A 19,762-nucleotide genomic window follows, 5' to 3' on the forward strand; every position below is an offset into this window, starting at 1 on the left:
TATGAAAAGATTCGAGCATCTCCTAGGCATCTTAGCTAAGCAATAATGAGTAATATAAACAGATTACAATGAGTAATACTGTTGATGTTGAAGGCCAGGCATCACTTTATCAATGGGATATTTTCATTCCCTACGTGTCTTACAGTTTATAAAGCTGAAATGATTTCGAGCATTTTTCCCTGCTTGGTTTGTAATGAAAGGTTAGCGTAACAATATGTTCTCCATTCATCAGAATGCTTCCTACTGTTTTCGTAAGCTTGCAATGAAAGAAGCCTGCTTTGAGCTGCGTTTCCAAGAGAGAGTGGGCAGGAAGTAGTTTCTATATTTAAGAATTATTCTGAATACGGCCTGAATTGATAATGAAAATTCAATGGCAAATGGCAAATGAGCTCATTTAAGAATAGTATGCAGTGCATCATGATCATTGGCTGCTATGATATAACATCTACGTAATGATAACTTGCATTAGTATAAAGACTTGAGAGTTTTTCTAGGGGGTAAAAAGGCTGTGTATGATTCACCTTTATATCTCCATAGTACACTGTACACAGTAGGTATTAACTAAAGATATGTCAAACAGATGATCTCAAAGTACATTTTCACATCCATTTTGATCCTCACCACAGTACTTCGAAGTACCACATGAGGATACTGAGGTGTAAGAATATAAGGGGTTCTTTTTTGCCACCAGCATTGCAGAAGCATGGCTAAATATTTAAATTTTTATATTTTGTATTTAAATATTAGACTGAAACCAAATCCTGGCTCTGCTACTGTATTAGTTTGCTAGAACTGCCATAACAAAATGACACAGACTAGGCAGCTTAAACAACAGAACTTTATTTTCTCAGAGTTCTGGAGGCTAGTAGTCCAAGATCAAGGTTTTAGGAGGGTTGGTTTGTGGTGACAGCTCACTTCCCAGCTTGCAGAGGGGCAGCTTTTCTCTGTATCCTCACAAGGTCTTTCCTCGGTACACATGCATGTCTGTGTCCTAATCCCTTCTTCTCAGAAGGACACCAATCATATTGGTTTAGGGCCCACCCATATGACCTTATTTTACCTGAATTATCTCTTTAAAAGTTCTATCTCCAAATACAGTCACATTCTGAGGCACTGGAGATTAGGACTTCACCACATAAATTTGAGGGAGGGGGAACAAAATTCAGCCCATGCCAGAGACTTTACAATAGGAGAATCTTAACTCTGTCAATGTGTTTCCTCCTATTTTTCCACGGAATTTGTGCCATTTTCTTTTTGATTTATTTATATAATCTGGATCTTAATCCTTGCTCTCTATGTATTTTCCTCAAGTGCTTACTTCATTATGGTGATTTTTTTTATTCTACAGAAGGTTTTAATTTCCATGTACTCAAAATAATCAATATTTTGTTATATAACTCATGTTTTGAGGCTTATTTAAGGATTTCCTTTTTCAAGGCTATACACATATCCTCATAATTTCTTCTAATGTAATCAAATTTTTATGCTCACATCTTTAATTCATTTGTCTGATATTTGGTGAATGATTTCAAGTAGGACAAAAACAGTATGTTTTTTCCAAATGAACTGTCCCCCATTTTTTGAACTGAGTTATTTTCCCTCTAATATTGTTTTCTATAGACGTGTCCTCACCTTCTCACCTGCGATTCTGTCCTTATACTCCAGTCCATGTTCCATCCCCACCAAACCACTGGGACTGGTCATGACCAGGGCACCAATGACTTCCATGTTACCAAAGGCAGTGGTCACTTCTCTGTCCTCATCCCACTAGACCTTTCAGCATGTTCCACATAAGTCACAGTTGTTTTTGGAGCACTTTCTTTCCTTGGTGTCCACAACCCCACACTCTCATGGGTTTTGTACAATGTTACTGGCCATACTTTGTTAGTTATTATTGTTGGCTCTAATTCTTTACCCTCATTTTAAACTTTAGAACTGCTCCAAGACTCACTTCAGAGCCCCTCTACTTTTCTATTTATGCCCTCTCTTTATATCACGTCATCTGGTTCCATGTTCTTAAATAATATTGATATGCCCCTGAATGCTTAATCTCCATGTCCATCCCTGACCCTTCTCCAGAACTCTAGACTCCTTAGTTTTCTTCCTGCTTGACATCTCCACAATGATATCTAATAAGGATCTTAAACTCAAAATGTCTGAATCAAAACTCTTGACTTCCCTTCCCCTAAAGCTTGCTTTGCTACCAGGTTCTCTCATCAACCCTGTTTATCAAACCCAAAATCTAAGATGTCCTCTTGATTCCTCTCCTTAGTGTTCCAAATCCCATTCACCATCCAATTCTTTTAACTCTACCTCAGAAACAGAACTTTTGGTCTCTATATCCCAGCAATGTCCTTCCTAGTCCAAACTACCATTATCTCACCAGTATCTCTTCTAACAAGCCTCCTCAAGATCCATTCTCCACAGTAATCCTTGTCTAGTCTTTATCAGATCATCTCATTCCATTGTCAAAACTCTTTAGTTGCCTCACACTGTACTTAGAATAACACTGGAACTCATTACCCAGGCCTACAAAGCTGACTTGGTCTGACTCCCGTTTTCTCCTCCAACTTTATTACTGCTCCTTGAATGTAGAAAAGCTGTTCTCTCGCGAGGGACTTTTTTTTTTAAGTTGCGGTATAACTGACGTACAACATTACATTAGTTTCAGGTGTACAACACAGTGATTCAATATTTGTACACATTGCAAGATGATCACCACAGTAAGTCTCCACACCACACAGTTATAGAATTTTTTTTCTTGTGATGAGAACTTTTAAGATATACTCTCTACGCAACTTTCAAATCCACAATACAGTATTATTAACTATAGTCACTATACTGTACATTACATCCCCATGGCTTGTCTATTTTATAAATGAAAGTGTATACATTTTGACTCCCTCTAGTCATGAGGGACGTTGTATTAATCCTGCACTAATTCTGCTGGCATACTTTCTTCAGTTCTTAGCATGGCTCAAGCCTAAAATCACAACTGTCTCAGATTAAACATTACTTCTGGAAAGATGCCTTTCCTGACTATCTAATAAAACTCCCAGTTTTCCCTATGCGGGTGCCCTATTTTAATACTCTGAAGAACACTAGTGATATTTTCTTGTTTACTTTTTCATTTGTCTTCTATCTGTAACCTCTCACTAGAGTGCACGTTCTGTAAGAGCACCAATGTATCTTCATCCTGTAAAGAAGTACCTGGCACATAAAAAGTGTTCAATAAATATTTGGGTTCAGTTTTTAAAATTCCAATCAATTCCATTGATATATTTGTCTATTTTTGCACAAATGCCACACTGTTTTTATTACTATAGCTTCAGCAGATATTTTAACATATAGTAGAGTAAGAACTACCCCACCACACACATTGTCTTTTTCAAAACTGTTTTTTCTAAGGTTGTTAAATATCTATTTTACATAAATTTTAGACTCAGCTTATCATGTTTCATGTTAAACCCTACTGGAATTTTTATTGGTATTGCTCTGAATCTATAAACATTAGTTTGAGGAAAATCGACTTCTATTTAATACTGAGGCTTTCCATTAAAAGCATGGTGTATTTCTTCACTTATTTAAACATTATTTTTGTACCCTTAGTTTTACAGTCTCCTTTTCGTTAATTCTGAAGTTCTTCATGCGTAATTTATAGGTTTTTTAATAACTGTTGGGAATGTATGTTTTTCTACTATACTTGTTAATTTCCAGTGTATAAGACAGCTTTTTATCCATATCTTACTGAGGCCTTTTATATGATCTAATAATTGATAGTTGGCTTTTTTTGTTGTTTTTTTTTAAAGGAGATGATCAAATTATTTTCATAGGATGCTTCTTCAACTTTTGTAGATACCATATTGCACTGACTGAGATCTCCAGAAAAATGCTCACTAGCAATATTAATATCAGCATCCCTGTTTTGCTCCATGCTTTTATTGAACCACCATTAACTATGACGTTTGCTCTAAATTTTGGGCAAAAACTATCATATTAAACAGGTTTCCTATGTAGTGTTTCTAAAATTTAAAAAACAGCTCTTTAAGCGCTATTTTTAAGAAATCAGCTTTACAATAAGGAAAAAATGAAAACTGCTGAGAGGTTTGGGGGAAATCTTTAATAACAACAATTCCTAACTGTTGAGCTTCCTTTATGAGACAGAGCACTTCATACTTTTGATACTTTATTCCTAACCATCACAGTACTTTTACAGACAGAATATTTTTCACTATTTTAGAAATGAGGAAATCCTGACTCAGAGATTCAAGCAATTTATCATAGGTCACAAAATCTAATAAGTAATTATGCAAGGATTTATATGCAACTATATCTAGCTCTAGAGCCCACACTCCTCCCACTTTATTCCATATTTAATATGAGATATTAGACCAAGCCTCTCAACACGCCCTAGCAGAAAGAGATAACAAATGTGTACTGGGTTTATGGGCTAATTAATAACCACACCCCCGAAAAATGTCTATCTCCACGTCAATTCAGAAGATTTCAAAGTAAAAAGTCACAGTCTCTATTTACTATAGAGACCCAGCTGTTTGTCACTAACAGCTATACGTTTAAAATGAATGGCTTATATTAAGGTAAAGAGGGCAAAGGCACAGATAACCAAGTTGAGTAGGTCTGTTAATGCAATGAATTATAGAACAGAGATTCAAAAATATCTAAAGAGCTAAAACGTTCAAAACAAACATGAAAATTCCAAATGGTTAGAGGTAAAGACTAATCCTTAGGTTCAAAAAAATCAAATGCACATAAATGAGAATAAACAGAGTCCTTGTGAAAAAGATCTACTGGTTTAAACCAAAAGCTAACTGTGTACAGCATGGTTCCCAAGTATACTCAATACGATTTCAATATGCATGGATATCATTGTAACTGACCATAGCAAGAGATTAATAGTACCACTCTCCATATCTGGAAATACATATTTAGTTATAGAAATTATATTTAGTTTGGCCATAGCCTAGTAAGGATACAAGGCACTACCAGATATTTCTTTCATCAAGTCCAAGATGGAGAAAAATTCAAAGTTAATAAGGAACCCCAAGACTTTCCACGATTGGTTAGATAATTATTGGGGAACAGGAAGTCCATGAAACAATGCACTTCTTGTGGGTTCAACCTCATCAGAATAGAAACAGCCTCCAATTCAAAATAAATCATTATCACATCTTTTATGTAATCCAAGAGTTTCTATCTGTACTTACTGCTACTCCTGTCTTATAGAGGAGGTAATGCACAGTCTGTGTAACGTCGGCAGCGTGCATCAAATTGTGGTAAGGGTTTTTGTGCTTGCTGTATCCTACTTCCAGGGCCTCCACAAATGAGACAAGTGCAGAAATGGGGATCTGAAAGAGAGCGGCAAGGTTAATTAGCTAGTGATTTAGCAGCTTTGAGTGACGATGCAAAAGTCTAAGGTACTCTAGCTGCCTCTTTCTGAAGGCGTAAGATATCATATGAGGACATTAGAACTTTTCTAAGTTAATAAAAGTCACTGAACAAAGTATTGGATAATTTGAAAATCTAACAGGACGTCCCCGGTCCACCCTGCAAATTGTACTTTGTTCTCCAGTTCAGAGGCCCAGGGTAATGACACAGGATCACCTCAGGACATTGAGGGCAAAAAAGTAGGTGCTCATTTATTTCTCAGGCAAAGGCTCAAGTCTTTATTTCCTGAGAAATAAATGAACACATACTATGCAGCATCTCATTTACTTGTGGGAAAACATAAGTACACAAAGATCTTAAGCTATAAAATGATTGCAAACAAACACAAGCTGCCGCCTTCTGAAAACTGCACCCTTTAGAAGGAGTGATGTGTACACTGGACAGGTGAGAAAAAAAACCCGTAACACAAGTGATAGTCTGTTCTATAACAGAAACAAGCTGTGTTCTTGTGTTTATTACTTGGCAATTTATTATTGGTGCCTTGCAATTTGGAAAAATACTTCCAGTTATCCTAGCCGCTTTCTGTCTCAAATAGTATAACACACACACCTTCGTTTCCTATTTGGCAGAAAGTAAGCAAGTGCAGAATGCCTGTACAAAATAAGGGGACTCGGAAAACATTGATTGTATAGTTTTCTGGATCAATTCCTTGGTTTGGGGTAAATTATCAATTACAAGACTGGGGGAAAAGGAGAGGGTGTATGTTCCACGAGACTAGAAATCACATTCATAAGAAAAAATGAGGAAAATGCTACTAGAGTGCTTCATGAGAATCCATACTATGTTCTCCCTTGGGCACATTGTTCCATATTTACTATTTGTGGATTTTTAAAATTTAAATATAGCCTTTTAGATGTGAGAGATTAATTCATTATCATTTTAAAAAATGAAGATCCAATGAACCTCGGTTCTTTGGGCTGTTCTTTGGAGATCTATGAGCCACTGAAATGCTAGGTAAAGGTGTGTGCATGTGCACAGGAACTTTCTTCTGAGGTCTTGAGGAGCCGTCAGATCTTCAAGCAGGTTTCTGATGCAAAAGAAATTAAGGACCATTGCCATAAGTGCTTATGGCTATGTAAGAAAGATATCCTGAAATGTGCAGTCCTTAGGAAAGTGATAAAGAATCATGCTGCCCAGAGAAATGAATATGTTATACAGAAAAAGACCTGCATTTTCCGGAGACTCATCCATATGATGAGAGAAATGTAATTGGCATGATATGACAGATGCCAGCAGATGACGCTAAAGTTCCCTGGAGAACCAGACGCCACCTCCAGAGTCTGTGGAATTAGAAGGCCGAGGAGGTGGAACACTGGAATCCATTCATGCTCTTTACTTAAAGGTGAAGAATTAATGTGAAGCATGAATGGCTGGGAAATACCAATGATCTGTCACAGATGATAACTGAGAATACCTGTGTGAATTTGAGCCAAGTGGCCGAAAGAGAAGTTTTTGGAGATAACACACGTGCACTCTGTCTCCATTCCTGTCTCCTTGCTGGTGGTGGTCATTAGCACACGAAGTCTCGCTGAAATGAGATCTGTGGGCAGAGCCGGCAGGGGAGCTCTGCTGGTTCAGGCTTCCAGCCATACTTCTAGGACGACTGGGATCTAAATGGGCAGCTCCAGCCTCTCCCCTCTCTCCAGCCCACCAGACAAGGGAGTGATGAAAAGTTCCCACCACAGAGGAGTCCATGGCAGTGGCTGTCCAGATGATGCTTCCCAAGTCACCCCAGAGAGTTTTCAGTCTACATTAAAAGGATCCTCTTGGTCTTAGCCCCCAAATCATGCAAGTATGGACAAATGTGTGCAGTTTTTTTTTTTTAATTAGACACTGACCTTGAAACGGCTGATCAAATCATAGCGTGTGAGTAATTCATAGAAAATGAATTTCAGTGCATGATCCCCGCTGGCTTCATTGAGGGAAAAGACATCAAATGACCACTTGTCCACATCCTACAGGAGAGGATGGAGAGAAATAATTCATTAGTTGGTAGCCACTTACACAGCTACTAATCTCCCTACTTTGGAGTTAGCCCACAGCACTCACCTGGGTATTCACAGCCTAAGACTCTAATACCCTTTCCACTCTCAAACTGTTTCCAATATGGCAGTCCTACATAGCACTTACTGATAAAATATTCAATAGTTTTATTAGTAATAACAATAGCTATAATTTATTGGGTACCTACCATTCTGATCAGTGATAAACATGTAATCTTTCCCGAAGACAACTCTAAGTGGTAGGTATGATCAGTCACATCTTACAGATGAGAAAACTGAGAAGTTACCTCATTTCCCTAAGACCCATGGCAAGCAAGTGCTAAGGACAAAACATGAACACATGTTCAACTGATGCCTAAACTCAGGCTCTTTCCGTTAACCTTCTACTATCTCTGCCGAATTCCAAAATTTTAATTGATTTCACAATAACCTAGGGTGTTCCCTACTCTAAACTTCTCCCAAGCCCCGTGATACTATCTCCTGACTTCCTCTTGGTCCACCACTGAGAATGCTAGCCCACTTAAAAGTGTTCAGAAACACGCATATAGATCACAAAATAATGTGTCACCTCAACAATGCAAACTGCTGAGCTGAAACCGAGGAGAGAGCCCTCATTTCACGGGATGGAAAAATGCTACCACTTCTGGAGTCACTGATCTGGGGACTGAGCCCTCAAATCTGTAAGTCACTTTACTGAAAAAGTAAAACTAAGAGCTAAGCTGAACACACTCCTCACACACTGCTCCTGAAGTTCAAAGCCTTATTTGTCCATAAATAGCGACTCCAAAACGCTGTCTGATGTGTCTTTGACTTATAACTAGCTACTTGTGGGTGTTATGAACAAAGATGTGTTTAAGCAATAATTAAAGCAATAGTCATTTGGTTTCTCAGTGTACCAAGAGTCTCCCTTTCAGTGGTTAAGAAAAGTGTGCTGCCATGAGTGTGACAATAAGGACCCATATGAGACCACATTGAGTTCAGGCTACGTGTCAGATGGTCCCCTGGAAGAGACCTTGGCTCTCAGGAACTGCTGGATCCAGTGACTCCCACCTCAGCCCTCACTGCATTCCAACATCATCTATCCATCCCAATCCTGTCCCTCTCCAAATATCCCAACCATCAAGATCACCCCAAGACCATGAACAGTCTCTCTCATGGATGCCAAGGCACAGGAAAACCAAATTGTATATAGGTGAAACCAAACATTTCCAAAAGGGTTTCAAATAGATTGTTTCAATTCACACTTGGTGGTAACCTCACCTCAGGCTTCAATAATTTCTCCTCCATTATAATAACTAAAGAAATAGCTACAAGTATTAAGGACATTTTCTGTGCCAGGCACAGTGGGAAGTGTTGATACACATTTGCAAACCCTCACAACTCTAGAAAACGGGTATCACTTTCCCCAGTTTCACAGATGGCAACCTCAGAGAGATGAAGTGTCTAATGCCAACTGGTAGCAGAACCACGTAATAACCCCACTGACACCCCTTGGTGATACCATTACTGACAAATGACATTGTAAACTCAATGAATACATGCTGTGACCCAAGCCTCATGCCCTAAATACCCCAATAGGGCCTAGGCCATCGACAGTGGAGTCGTTTAAGATTAATCCAAGACCTAAAGCTTCACCTTGGCTACTGTAATTGGCATTGTCATGACAGCCACTGTCTAGCCAATAGTCCTAAAGAAAAGTCCACTGACAACTCAGTAGATAGGAAAACCCTTTGTCATATCCGACAATTTTTAATCCTCTTCACTGGAATGAATGAAAAAGAGAAAAGCTCTCTAACCCTGGAAATCAAGAGATTATCATAGTAAAAAGTCAAGATTTATTCTGAATATTAAGTCTTAGAGAAACAGAAGGATGAGTAAATACAGACAGTGAGACAGACATTCACTCCAGCCCCTCATTTTTGGGAAGGCTTAGCTGTGATTCTCAAATTTCAGTGTTCTTTAGAACCACCTGGGGTACTCAGAAAAAAATGTCGATTCTCTGGTGGAGGGCTCTGCAGAATCCTGGCTTGCGGCCTGGAATCTGCATTTTAACAAGCACCTTAAACCATTCTTCCTTTCTTAGCAAATTTGGCCCAAGCACCATTCCTGTGGAAACACTGCATGAATTTCCTATTAGTCTAAAGTGAAGAAAGCCTGACCTCTTCATCTCCTCCTGCTTTAAACCTGGAGTCTATCCAGAGTGTCTCTTCCTGAGTCACACAATAGATGCCCTTCTAAAGAACAGCACAATTCTACATTTCCAATAACCCCACCTTAGAAGGTTAGAGATAAAACACCCCAAATTAGAAGTGAGTATTCATTGCATGGAAACAAATAAAAAGAACAAAACTGCAACATATTTAAAATTTAGGAATTGGTGGTGGTGAAGTATTCTCTTTACTTAAATGTTATTTTATGCCATGTTCTTACATTAATCACAAAGGTTAACATGACAGTAGCATGATGATTATTTTATTGACTTGTATTCTCTCAGGCTTTAGGGAAATTTTCTGTAATAGAAGAAAACAATAGTGATTCCATATAAATTGCTGGCACTGGAGTGAAAATAACCTTTTTCTAACAGGCACTACATAAAAAAAGAATCTACGTCGTATCTCCAATTCACCTCCAATCCACTGAAAATAAAACTGGAGTCTAGGGATGCAGAAAAATATTACATTGTAAAAAGGTCTTGAACTTCTGCAGTAAACAGAGCATACAACCAAGAGAAACGACAGCTTTAGCCTTCTGTACATATCAGCAATAGTGTGGAGAAGGATAGCAATTCAGAGAGTTAGTATTTACTTTTTGTCTGAATCATCAAGGTAACATTCCCCTCAGAAAGACAACATGTGTGCCTCTGAGAATTACTTTTCCCTAAGCATAAAACAACAATTCATGCACATCACAGGTTGTTCCACATTTCTTCAATTATTCTGCATAGAAAAGATGCTCCAATTTGGAAGAAATATTTTCATAAATTTCTTAGTACTGGTATAACCACCTGTATTTATGTTCATGATAAAGGAAGAAATTAAGGATAAAAGATGCTTTTAGGGCTTCCCTGGTGGCTCAGTGGTTGAGAGTCCGCCTGCCGATGCAGGGGACACGGGTTCGTGCCCCGGTCCAGGAAGACCCCACTTGCTGCGGAGCAGCTAGGCCCGTAAGCAATGGCCACTGAGCCTGCGCGTCTGGAGTCTGTGCTCTGCAACGGGAGAGGCCCGCGTACCGAAAAAAAAAAAAAAGGTGCTTTCAATGTTCCCAAGATTTTCATTGAATGTTTCGGGTTCAATTATGAAAATCAATGCAACTTCATAGTGGGTGTTATGAAACATCAAATCTCATGATGTGATTTCACAGATTAAATGGGAAACATGGCTGTAAATTACACAATAATTTATTCGGCATTAGAGTGGGGGTTGAAGAAGAGGGAGAGAAAACATGTGTCTTCTTGCTGTTTCCTTCCTGAGCATCCTACCTGTCCTAGATCAGGGGTCTCCAACCCCCAGCCTCTGACTGGTACCAGTCTGCGTCTTGTTAGGAACCAGGCCGCACAGCAGGAGTTGAGCAGCAGGCGAGCGAGCGAAGCTTCATCTGCCTATCCCCGTCGCTCCCCATAGCTCGCGTTACCACCCTCCCCACCCTACCCCCCGTCCGTGTAAAAATGTCTTCCATGAAACTGGTCCCTGGTGCCAAAAAGTTTGGGGACTGCTGTCCTAGATGACTTAAGAAGAAACATAAAATGGAGAACTGAGGATCTGAATATATAGGGTCTCCCAAATTCAGCTAGTGAATGTCTCTGAGTCAAGAGAAAGGGACTATGAAATATAAAAGCAAAATGACCCTCAAGGGCCCTCTCTTGACATTAAATTGATCAAGAAGCACTCCCACCTCTGATTCTGTGAAAAGGGAATTTAAATTATCTTCTGAAAATTTCATCAGGAATACACTTTTCAGGTTTCAGAGAAAGACTAAAATAGCTTTAAGAAGAGTCAGAATGCTGGGATGCCCCTGAGCAAGTTGACACAACTCCCTGTGTAGGCACCAGGCAATGTCAACCAGTTCCGTGGTCCTGAACCTTAGCACGGCCCCTCCTTCAAATCCAGAAGTCAAATCAGCTTCAGCACAGCTGGGATATCCTTAGACCAATGGGTCTGAATGAACACACTTCTACAGGAATACATCTACTTGGGGGCTCTTAGAGATACTCTATACAATTCCAAGAGCTTGTCTGATTGGGAGTCATCTTGCAGTATTTAGCCCCTTTAAACTCAAGCATCTGTGTGACTTCCCATGGAACTTCTGGGCTCAGTGAGGGACTTGGGAAAACAGTAGGATATATGAAGAGGACAAGGGCTCTGGAGGACATACTTTCATACAGTAATATGTTACTGAGACTTAGCTTACTATGTGCCTGGAACTCTGGTATCAAACCTCAGTTCTGTCTCTGTGTCTTTTTTTTTTTTTTAGTCTCACTGAGTCTTAGTTTCTTCATCTATAAAATGGATATAGAACAGGTAAGCAGATAATGGTGGAATTATAATCACCAAAGATCCTCTTAATGTTGAATATTTATAACCAGTACAAATTTGATCTCCTACGGCCAAAGTCAGACTGAGTCTCATAATGCCAGATCGCTATACAGATCACTAAACCACTCCAAGAGAGTAGAAAGAAATGAAACCAAACAAGAGTTCAATTTTTTAAAAATTTGGCAGTACAAAGGCTGAAAAGATAGTGATACTGTTAGAACGAATAGCAAAAAGATAATGAAGGAAATAAGTCAGGAATGACTAGGAAAACTGTAAATAGAATTGTAAATGAAAATGTCTTATTTTCTAACAACAAATTTAACTGTACTTTTTATAAGGTACCTTGAACATTGTAAGACCTTTTCCTTGGTATTACCTTTAATGCTTCAATAACAGCTGGTGGGTAGCTCAGTCCAACCATGTTTGATGTTCGTCTATACATTCTGGCAAAGTCAGAAGGGAAAAATGCAATATTATGTCTTACAAAGAAGAATTAGCAGGCCACAGACTTATACCAGTATTGACAATTAACAAGAAGTCATGTCATCTGATGGACCCACGGAACCTAAAATTTCTTTTATAACCTTTTTCATAGTCATTCAAGTGGCCTATGAAATGAAATGAAAGCAATCCCAAACATGTACAGCATTGGAAATAAAAAAAATTAAGCCTATGTGCCCCAAATTGGAAATTAAATTGTTAAAATGGGTCTCCTGTTCTGCTGGAAGTGAATTATAGTATAGCACGGACAGTATGTAGTGTAGTACTTTAACCTGAAAAAGAACTCCTATGGGCAACTTATTTAGAAGAGCTTGTTCTTTAGAACTGTCAAAAACTAGAGAGAACTTCGAGCTGACCATGGCATTTCTAAAATGTGTAATTGTGTGATAAGGGTTGTAGGAAGAATAAATCGATTTCTGGAATCCATTTCTGGGGAAGGGGGGCAATTTAATTTCAGAGAGCAAAGTTGGAAAGTGTCATGGGGAACTCAAACACCTTGAATGAACTCCTCCCTGGCTCAATACCCTCAACAAAGCATCCCTGGCCTGTTCCAAATGTAGACATCATCCATATGTGTCAAATGATGACGGATGAGACGTCCTTCTTTAAAAATTAGAGACTCAACTCAAACTAAATCTTCTCTAGTTAACATTAACAAAAAGAATTCAAAGCAAAGGCAAAAGCTTGTCCTAACGATGCTGCGGAGATATGTTTTTGCCATCTCTCATTCAAGACTGTCTGTTTCCACCCAGAATTTTCAGCATTTATAAAGATACCAAAACTACATCAAAGCAAAGCCTTTGGTTGTTAGAAACTGGTGTCCCTTTTGCTGCTTTGGTCACTGAATGACAGCCATCTTTACCTCTCCACAAATATCCCAGCTTGCACTGCGTGGACGATGCTCTTGAACCGCGGCTTCTCCTCGCTCCTTCTGAGTATCATCCCCATCTGCCGTGTAAAGGTGGAGGCCAGCCAGTCTCGGACCTCAGAAGGCACCGCATCTGACTGAATGTCACTGAGCTCATCCTCCGTATCCAGGAGTCTCCTGAACCCAAGAAACAGAACCAGGACACAGATTAAATCTGAATTTAGAGCTCTCTGTTCAAAGCAGCTGTTCCTACTCTCCACCCCACCTGCATACACAGGTGCAAAGAAACCAAAATAAATTGGCCACAAAAAAATCCAGCACCTTTTAGACAAGGCTTGTGAAAGCCCACCCTTTGTTTCAGGCTGGACAAAGGAACAAAGGAATCAGAGAAAGTCAAAGATACTTTATCTCAGGCTTCGTAGGTCTGAGACACATTGCACTCAGGAGCACCCAGTATCTTTATTCCTAGATGGTTTGTGGAATTTGAATGGAATCTAAACCTTCCATTTTAAAATGCATTCACCAGGAGGTTTATTTCATAGATGGCCATGTGGCATTATTTTGTTTTAAAAATAATGGCACTTAAAAACTATAGACAACAATACTGTATTATAAACTTCACACTTGCTAAGAGCCTAGATCTTAATAGTTCCCATCACAAAAAATAATAATTAGGTGTTAGTTAACGCTACAGTAGTAATCATATTGTAATATATAAATATATCAAGTCAACACATCGTACATCTTAAACTTACACAGTGTTACATGTCAATTACATCTCAATAAAAATAAATTTTAAAAAAGAAAAAGAAAGATTTTGCAAAGTATTATCCAAATCACATCAACCCAGTCCTCTGAAGTAATGAACCCAAATAATATCAACTGCTATTCTCTCTAGTTTGTTAGGACATTACAGAAACTTAAATGTCTAAATTTAAGCAAAATTTCCAAAACAATGCAGTTCTTTATTTGAGCACAGTGATTTAAGTCAGCTGTCAGGTGTGCTCGGCAGATTTTTCAAATGTGTTCATAGGTCAGGCTAGAACAGAAGTAATAATAAATTACAATAAAACTTTGAATATTGTATTTTATACTTATACTAAGCACTACTAAAAATAAGCAGTAAAAACAGGTGTCAATGGAAAATTTTGTTTTGTTTTTTTTCTCTTTAGACCCATCAATTGAGAGGTAGGGGAGAAAAATGTAACATCTGGGAAAAAACTACTGTATCAAATTTCCTTAAATTAGGAACCAAGCATATCACAGAAAACCAAGCCACACGATTCTTAGATTACTGGGAAATCCTTTTGGATTGGAATTTGGCATAGCAAAGTAATACAACACAAATACTAACAGAGAAGCTTGTCTGAAGTAGAAAAAAGAAGAAAAGCCTTTCATGTTTACAATTTCCACATTTTTCTAAAGAAAAGCAATTTTGTTACTTTCAAATTCATTTTACAGTAGTAACCGGAAGTGCTTTAGTATTTATGGATAATTCAAGTGGAGAGGGTCTGCTAAGTAAATCAATAACAAACCTAAGGATTAAGGGAGGAATACTGGGTGTTTAAGAGAACAAATGCTTCTCCATCCCTTCAGGAGCTTCCATTTACAGATAGATAACGTGAATTAAAACATGAACATAATTTGTAGGCTGAGATGAATAATATTCAATAATTCCAGTTGAACTTTACGTTTGATTAAAAATCTGGTAAGATTTTTAAAAATCACTTTTTTTCCTCTTACATTTTCTTACTTCACTGTCATAATGGGCATATGAGAGGTAAGTTCTATTAGCTCCTTTTTATAAATGAGCATGTACAGAGGATATGTGATATCCAAATCTACCCCATTTGTTTGTGAAAACTAAAGCTCCAAGACCAATCATTTGAATGCTACCTCCTACATGCCATGGGGGACATTTCAGAAAAGCCATATAACAGAAAATTTATATTACCACATCAACTTGTCATTTTAGCTTACCTGGTTTCATCAATGTATACAGATTCAAGCACTGTGGCTGCATATTCCAAATTCTTCTTAAGATCTACCACTGAAGCCTCCCCTCTTTCTAATTGTTTGACCAAAGACCGTAACCTGGGGGGAAAAGACATGATTCAATTAGAATAGAGGAAAAACAATTAGAGGAAACCAAAGATAATCCTACAATTAGAGGGACACAGTTTACAGCCATTAAATATTTTTATTTATCCCAATATATCTGAAAGGAAAATATAAATCTAATGATGGAACTGACCAGTATTTCTCAAAGAAGCAAGTTATAAAATAAATACACACATTTTTTCCACTCTAAATCAAGAACAAAAATATTCTCATCTACCAGGCACTGACAGCCCCCAACACTTTCTAACTACCTTTTATCTTGCTAAGAGTTTCCTAAATTATCAGTGATTTTGCTTCTCTTCTGATTTTCGTCCTAACTGTATGTAGTAAAGCATGACCAGCAACAACATCACCAAACACTGCTTGAGATCCTGCTATGTTGCAGGTACTTTGTTCAGCTGTGACCATAGAGAATAGCAGTCCCATGGCCCACACATGTTCCAAGACAGATGAGGAGACGTAGACCACCAAAATAACCACAGAAGGCTCCATAAGGAATACATGAAGGCAAACTTTTACTGGACAGGAAGAATTCCTCTAGGAGCAGATAAATACCCTAGTTTTGTTTTTTGTTTTTTTTAAGGAGGATGGATGACAAACCAAGGTACTGAGGACAAGACCTTTCCCACTGCTAGTCAAGCGTTCCAGACAGTAGAAGAGAAACAATAAAACATGCTCTCCTCTTATGTATATGAACACTATCCCCACAGAAAAGGACTCAGTACATATGAGAGCAATAAAATGCCAACAGATTATCAAAGACCAGCAACTGGGAACACTGTAAATACCACAGAGATATGGAGATTGGACAACTCTTCAGGCTCTTTGACAGCCAGCAAAGAACAGAAACTTTGAGGACAACCTTCGGTTTGAATTGTACATCACATAGTATTAGCTCTGCAATCCCAGGCAATAGCTGAATGTCAGCTATAAAATGAAGAAGCAACCACCAAATTTCCTAGGTTGATATAAAGATTCAATCAAATTGATATTGATGTAGTCACATCAACCATGTGACCTACGATTGGTAATTTTTTTCAGCTTTACTGAATATAATTGATATATAACATTGTGTCCTTATACAACATGATGATTTGATACACATATATGTTGCAAAATGACTACCACATAAGGCTAGTTAATACAGCCAAAACCTCATAAATTTAATTTCTTTTTCTGGTGAGAACATTTAGGATTTACTATTCTAGCAACTTTCGTATACAATACTTAAAACCAGTACTTGCTAACTATAACCACCAGGTTATACATTAGATCCCCAGAATTCATTTATCTTACAACTGTAAGTCTGTACTCTGAACAACTTCCCCCATTTCCCCGTTGTTTTTTTAAAAGGCATTTGTTATCATTATTGTCATTGTTGTTATTCAGTGACCTTGGTCATCAGAGGTAACCAGAGAGAAACATGCTATCAGGATACTTAAGATTATTATCAAGTCTCCATTTCCCAAGGGTGCTCCCACTTTCCTGACTTCAAAATATCCTCAGATTTGCATTTATAAGAGAGCACAGGTCAACATCTCTGCAAGGCATAAACTATTCCCCTCCAGATCTACATGAAAATGATCAACAATAAGGAAAGAGGAAAAACTCAGGATCACCCTTAAAAAGTAGGCAAGAGGGTCAGCCATACAAAATAAATTCCCAGGAATTTCAGCGATGTAAAATACAGAGGAAATTAGACTGAGGGTAGTGGCTACCTGACTTGTGAATCTCCAACATGCAAAAGGGAAATATGCAAAGGAAATCAGCAGAGGCCTCTGCAGGCTTGGAGGTGAGGGTTAGCCTGTGGATCCCATTAGCAGCACTAGGAAGTGTTCTGGTTTCAAAGGCAGTGTGAGACAGGGAGTTGGCATGGAAGGGTTTATCAGTCCCTCACATACAGTGGACAGCCAGCCTGCCAAACAATGGGGAGACTGCAGAAGCAAGACCTGAGAGTTGTTCCAAATAAGAAATGGAAGCTCTTTAGCAAAACACATTCCTGGCTAAGTCTGCCTCCAATTCAGACTCTCACCTCCAGAAGCCCAACTACCCCCAGCCTGTTTTGACTCTCCACTGGCAAGGAAAAATGAGGGTAAGCTTAAACTTCCTAAAAATGTTCTCCCTTGATTTGGGGCTTAAAGATTCTACCAGGAATTGACACGAATCCCTAATAGGACCCATCTCAGCTCTCAAAATGTGAGAGGAGAAGACAAAACATAAAAAATGATGACGGAAACTACAAGACTAACAGAAGTAAGAACCAGATGATTCTATCTTCCTACAAAAGGGAAATAAGAAATAAACAAACAGAAGCAGCTTTAATCAGATAAGTTTTCCTAGACTGAAGAAAAACCTTTATAAGCAGATGAAAAGGGATCAAATAAAACCAGAAAAAGAAATCCAACATATGCAGTTGTAATTTTTTACCTCCAAGAATTTTTAAAAAAGGCGAAAACTGTTGAGAAAAAAATATATTACTTACAAAGTAACAAAAATTCAAGCTGGCCGTAAGACTTCAACCATGCCAAATATCAAAAAGCAATTTAATAACAACACCAATTTTTGAAAATAATATGGTATAATTCAAGATATCTATATCTACCTATGTATACTAGGACTGCCATGTATATGTGAAGCCAACAAATACATTCTCAGTTGTGGACAAGCTCAAAATTTCATCATTAATATGCTTTTCCAGAAAATAAAAACAAAAAAACTTTAAGGCCAACTGTGGGACAGTGATCTTTCAAGGAGGATAGATTCATGAATCTCCAATTAAAGTGACTCATGACCGGAGGAGGTTCAAGATGGCAGAAGAGAAAGACGCGGAGATCACCTTCCTCCCCACAAATACATCAGAAATACATTTACATGTGGAACAGCTCCTACAGAACACCTACTGAACGCTGGCAGAAGACCTCAGACCTCCCAAAAGGCAAGAAACTCTCCACGTACCTGGGTATGGCAAAAGAAAAAAGAATAAAGAGACCAAAGAATAGGGACGGGACCTGCACCAGTGGGAGTGAGCTGTGAATGAGGAAAGGTTTGCACACACTAGGAAGGCCCTTCGCGGGCGGAGACTGCGGGTGGCGGAGGGGGGAAGCTTCGGAGCCGTGCCGCAGAGGAGAGCTCAGCAACAGGGGTGCGGAGGGGAAAGCGGAAAGATTCCCACACAGAGGATCAGGGCCGACCAGCACTCACCAGCCTGAGAGGCTTGTCTGCTCACCCGCCGGGGCGGGCGGGGCTGGGAGCTGAGGCTCGGGCTTCAGTCGGAGCAACGGCAGAGGACTGGGGTTGGCTGTGTGAACATAGCCTGAAGGGGCTAGTGCGCCACGACTAGCCGGGAGGGAGTCCGGAAAAAGGTCTGGAGCTGCCGAAGAGGCAAGAGACTTTTTTTCCCCTCTTTGTTTCCTGGTGAGCGAGGAGAGAGGGATTAAGAGCGCCGCTTAAAGGAGCCCCAGAGACGGGCGCGAGCCGTGGCTACCAGCGCGGACCCCAGAGACGGGCATGAGACGCTAAGGCTGCTCCTGCCGCCACCAAGAAGCCTGTGTGCGAGCACAGGTCACTCTCCACAACTTTAGTCCGGGGAGCCTGTGCAGCCCCCCACTGCCAGGGTTCCGGAATCCAGGGACAACTTCCCCGGGAGAACGCACAGCGCGCCTCAGGCTGGTGCAAAGTCATGCCGGCCTCTGCCGCGCAGGCTCGCCTCGCATCCGTACCCCTCCCTTCCCCTGGCCTGAGTGAGCCAGAGCCCCCGAATCAGCGGCTCCTTTAACCTCGTCCTGTCTGAGCGAAGAACAGACGCCCTCAGGCGACCTACATGGAGAAATAGGGCCAAATCCAAAGCTGAACCCCGGGAGCTGTGCGAACAAAGAAGAGAAAGGGAAATCTCTCCCAGCAGCCACAGAAGCAGCGGATTAAATCTCCACAGTCAACTTGATGTACCCTGCATCAGTGGAATACCTGAATAGAAAACAAATCATCCCAAATTGAGGAGGTGGACTTTGGGAGCAACAATATATATACATTTTTCCCTACTTCTCTTTTTGTGCGTGTGTATGTGTATGCTTCTGTGTGTGATTTTGTCTATATAGCTTTGCTTTTACCATTTGTCCTAGGGTTCTGTCTGTCCATTTTTTTTTATTACTTAAAAAAATTTTTTTCTTAATAATTATTTTTTATTTTAATAACTTTATTTTACTTTATTTTATTTTACCTTCTTCTTTCCTTCCTTCCTTCCTTCCTTCCTTCCTTCCTTCCTTCCTTCCTTC

At 39.3% G+C, this 19,762-nt stretch overlaps 1 protein-coding gene across 14 annotated transcripts in view; it reads right to left on the minus strand.

Moving 5' to 3' along the window:
* PDE1C (phosphodiesterase 1C) overlaps positions 1 to 19,762 on the minus strand; it is a 610,522-nt gene that overhangs the window by 95,133 nt on the left and 495,627 nt on the right. For all 14 annotated transcript variants that reach the window (XM_029234327.1, XM_029234329.1, XM_029234335.1 and 11 more), the window contains 5 exons: positions 15,351 to 15,464; positions 13,365 to 13,547; positions 12,378 to 12,444; positions 7,305 to 7,421; positions 5,226 to 5,366 (listed from right to left, as the gene is read on the minus strand). In XM_029234327.1, the coding sequence (XP_029090160.1) occupies positions 5,226 to 5,366; positions 7,305 to 7,421; positions 12,378 to 12,444; positions 13,365 to 13,547; positions 15,351 to 15,464 (622 nt within the window). The remainder of the gene's footprint in view (positions 1 to 5,225; positions 5,367 to 7,304; positions 7,422 to 12,377; positions 12,445 to 13,364; positions 13,548 to 15,350; positions 15,465 to 19,762) is intronic.

This window comes from Monodon monoceros, unplaced genomic scaffold (assembly GCF_005190385.1).
Source record: "Monodon monoceros isolate NGI ecotype Baffin Bay Population unplaced genomic scaffold, NGI_Narwhal_1 Super_Scaffold_2, whole genome shotgun sequence".
Lineage (NCBI taxonomy): Eukaryota > Metazoa > Chordata > Mammalia > Artiodactyla > Monodontidae > Monodon > Monodon monoceros.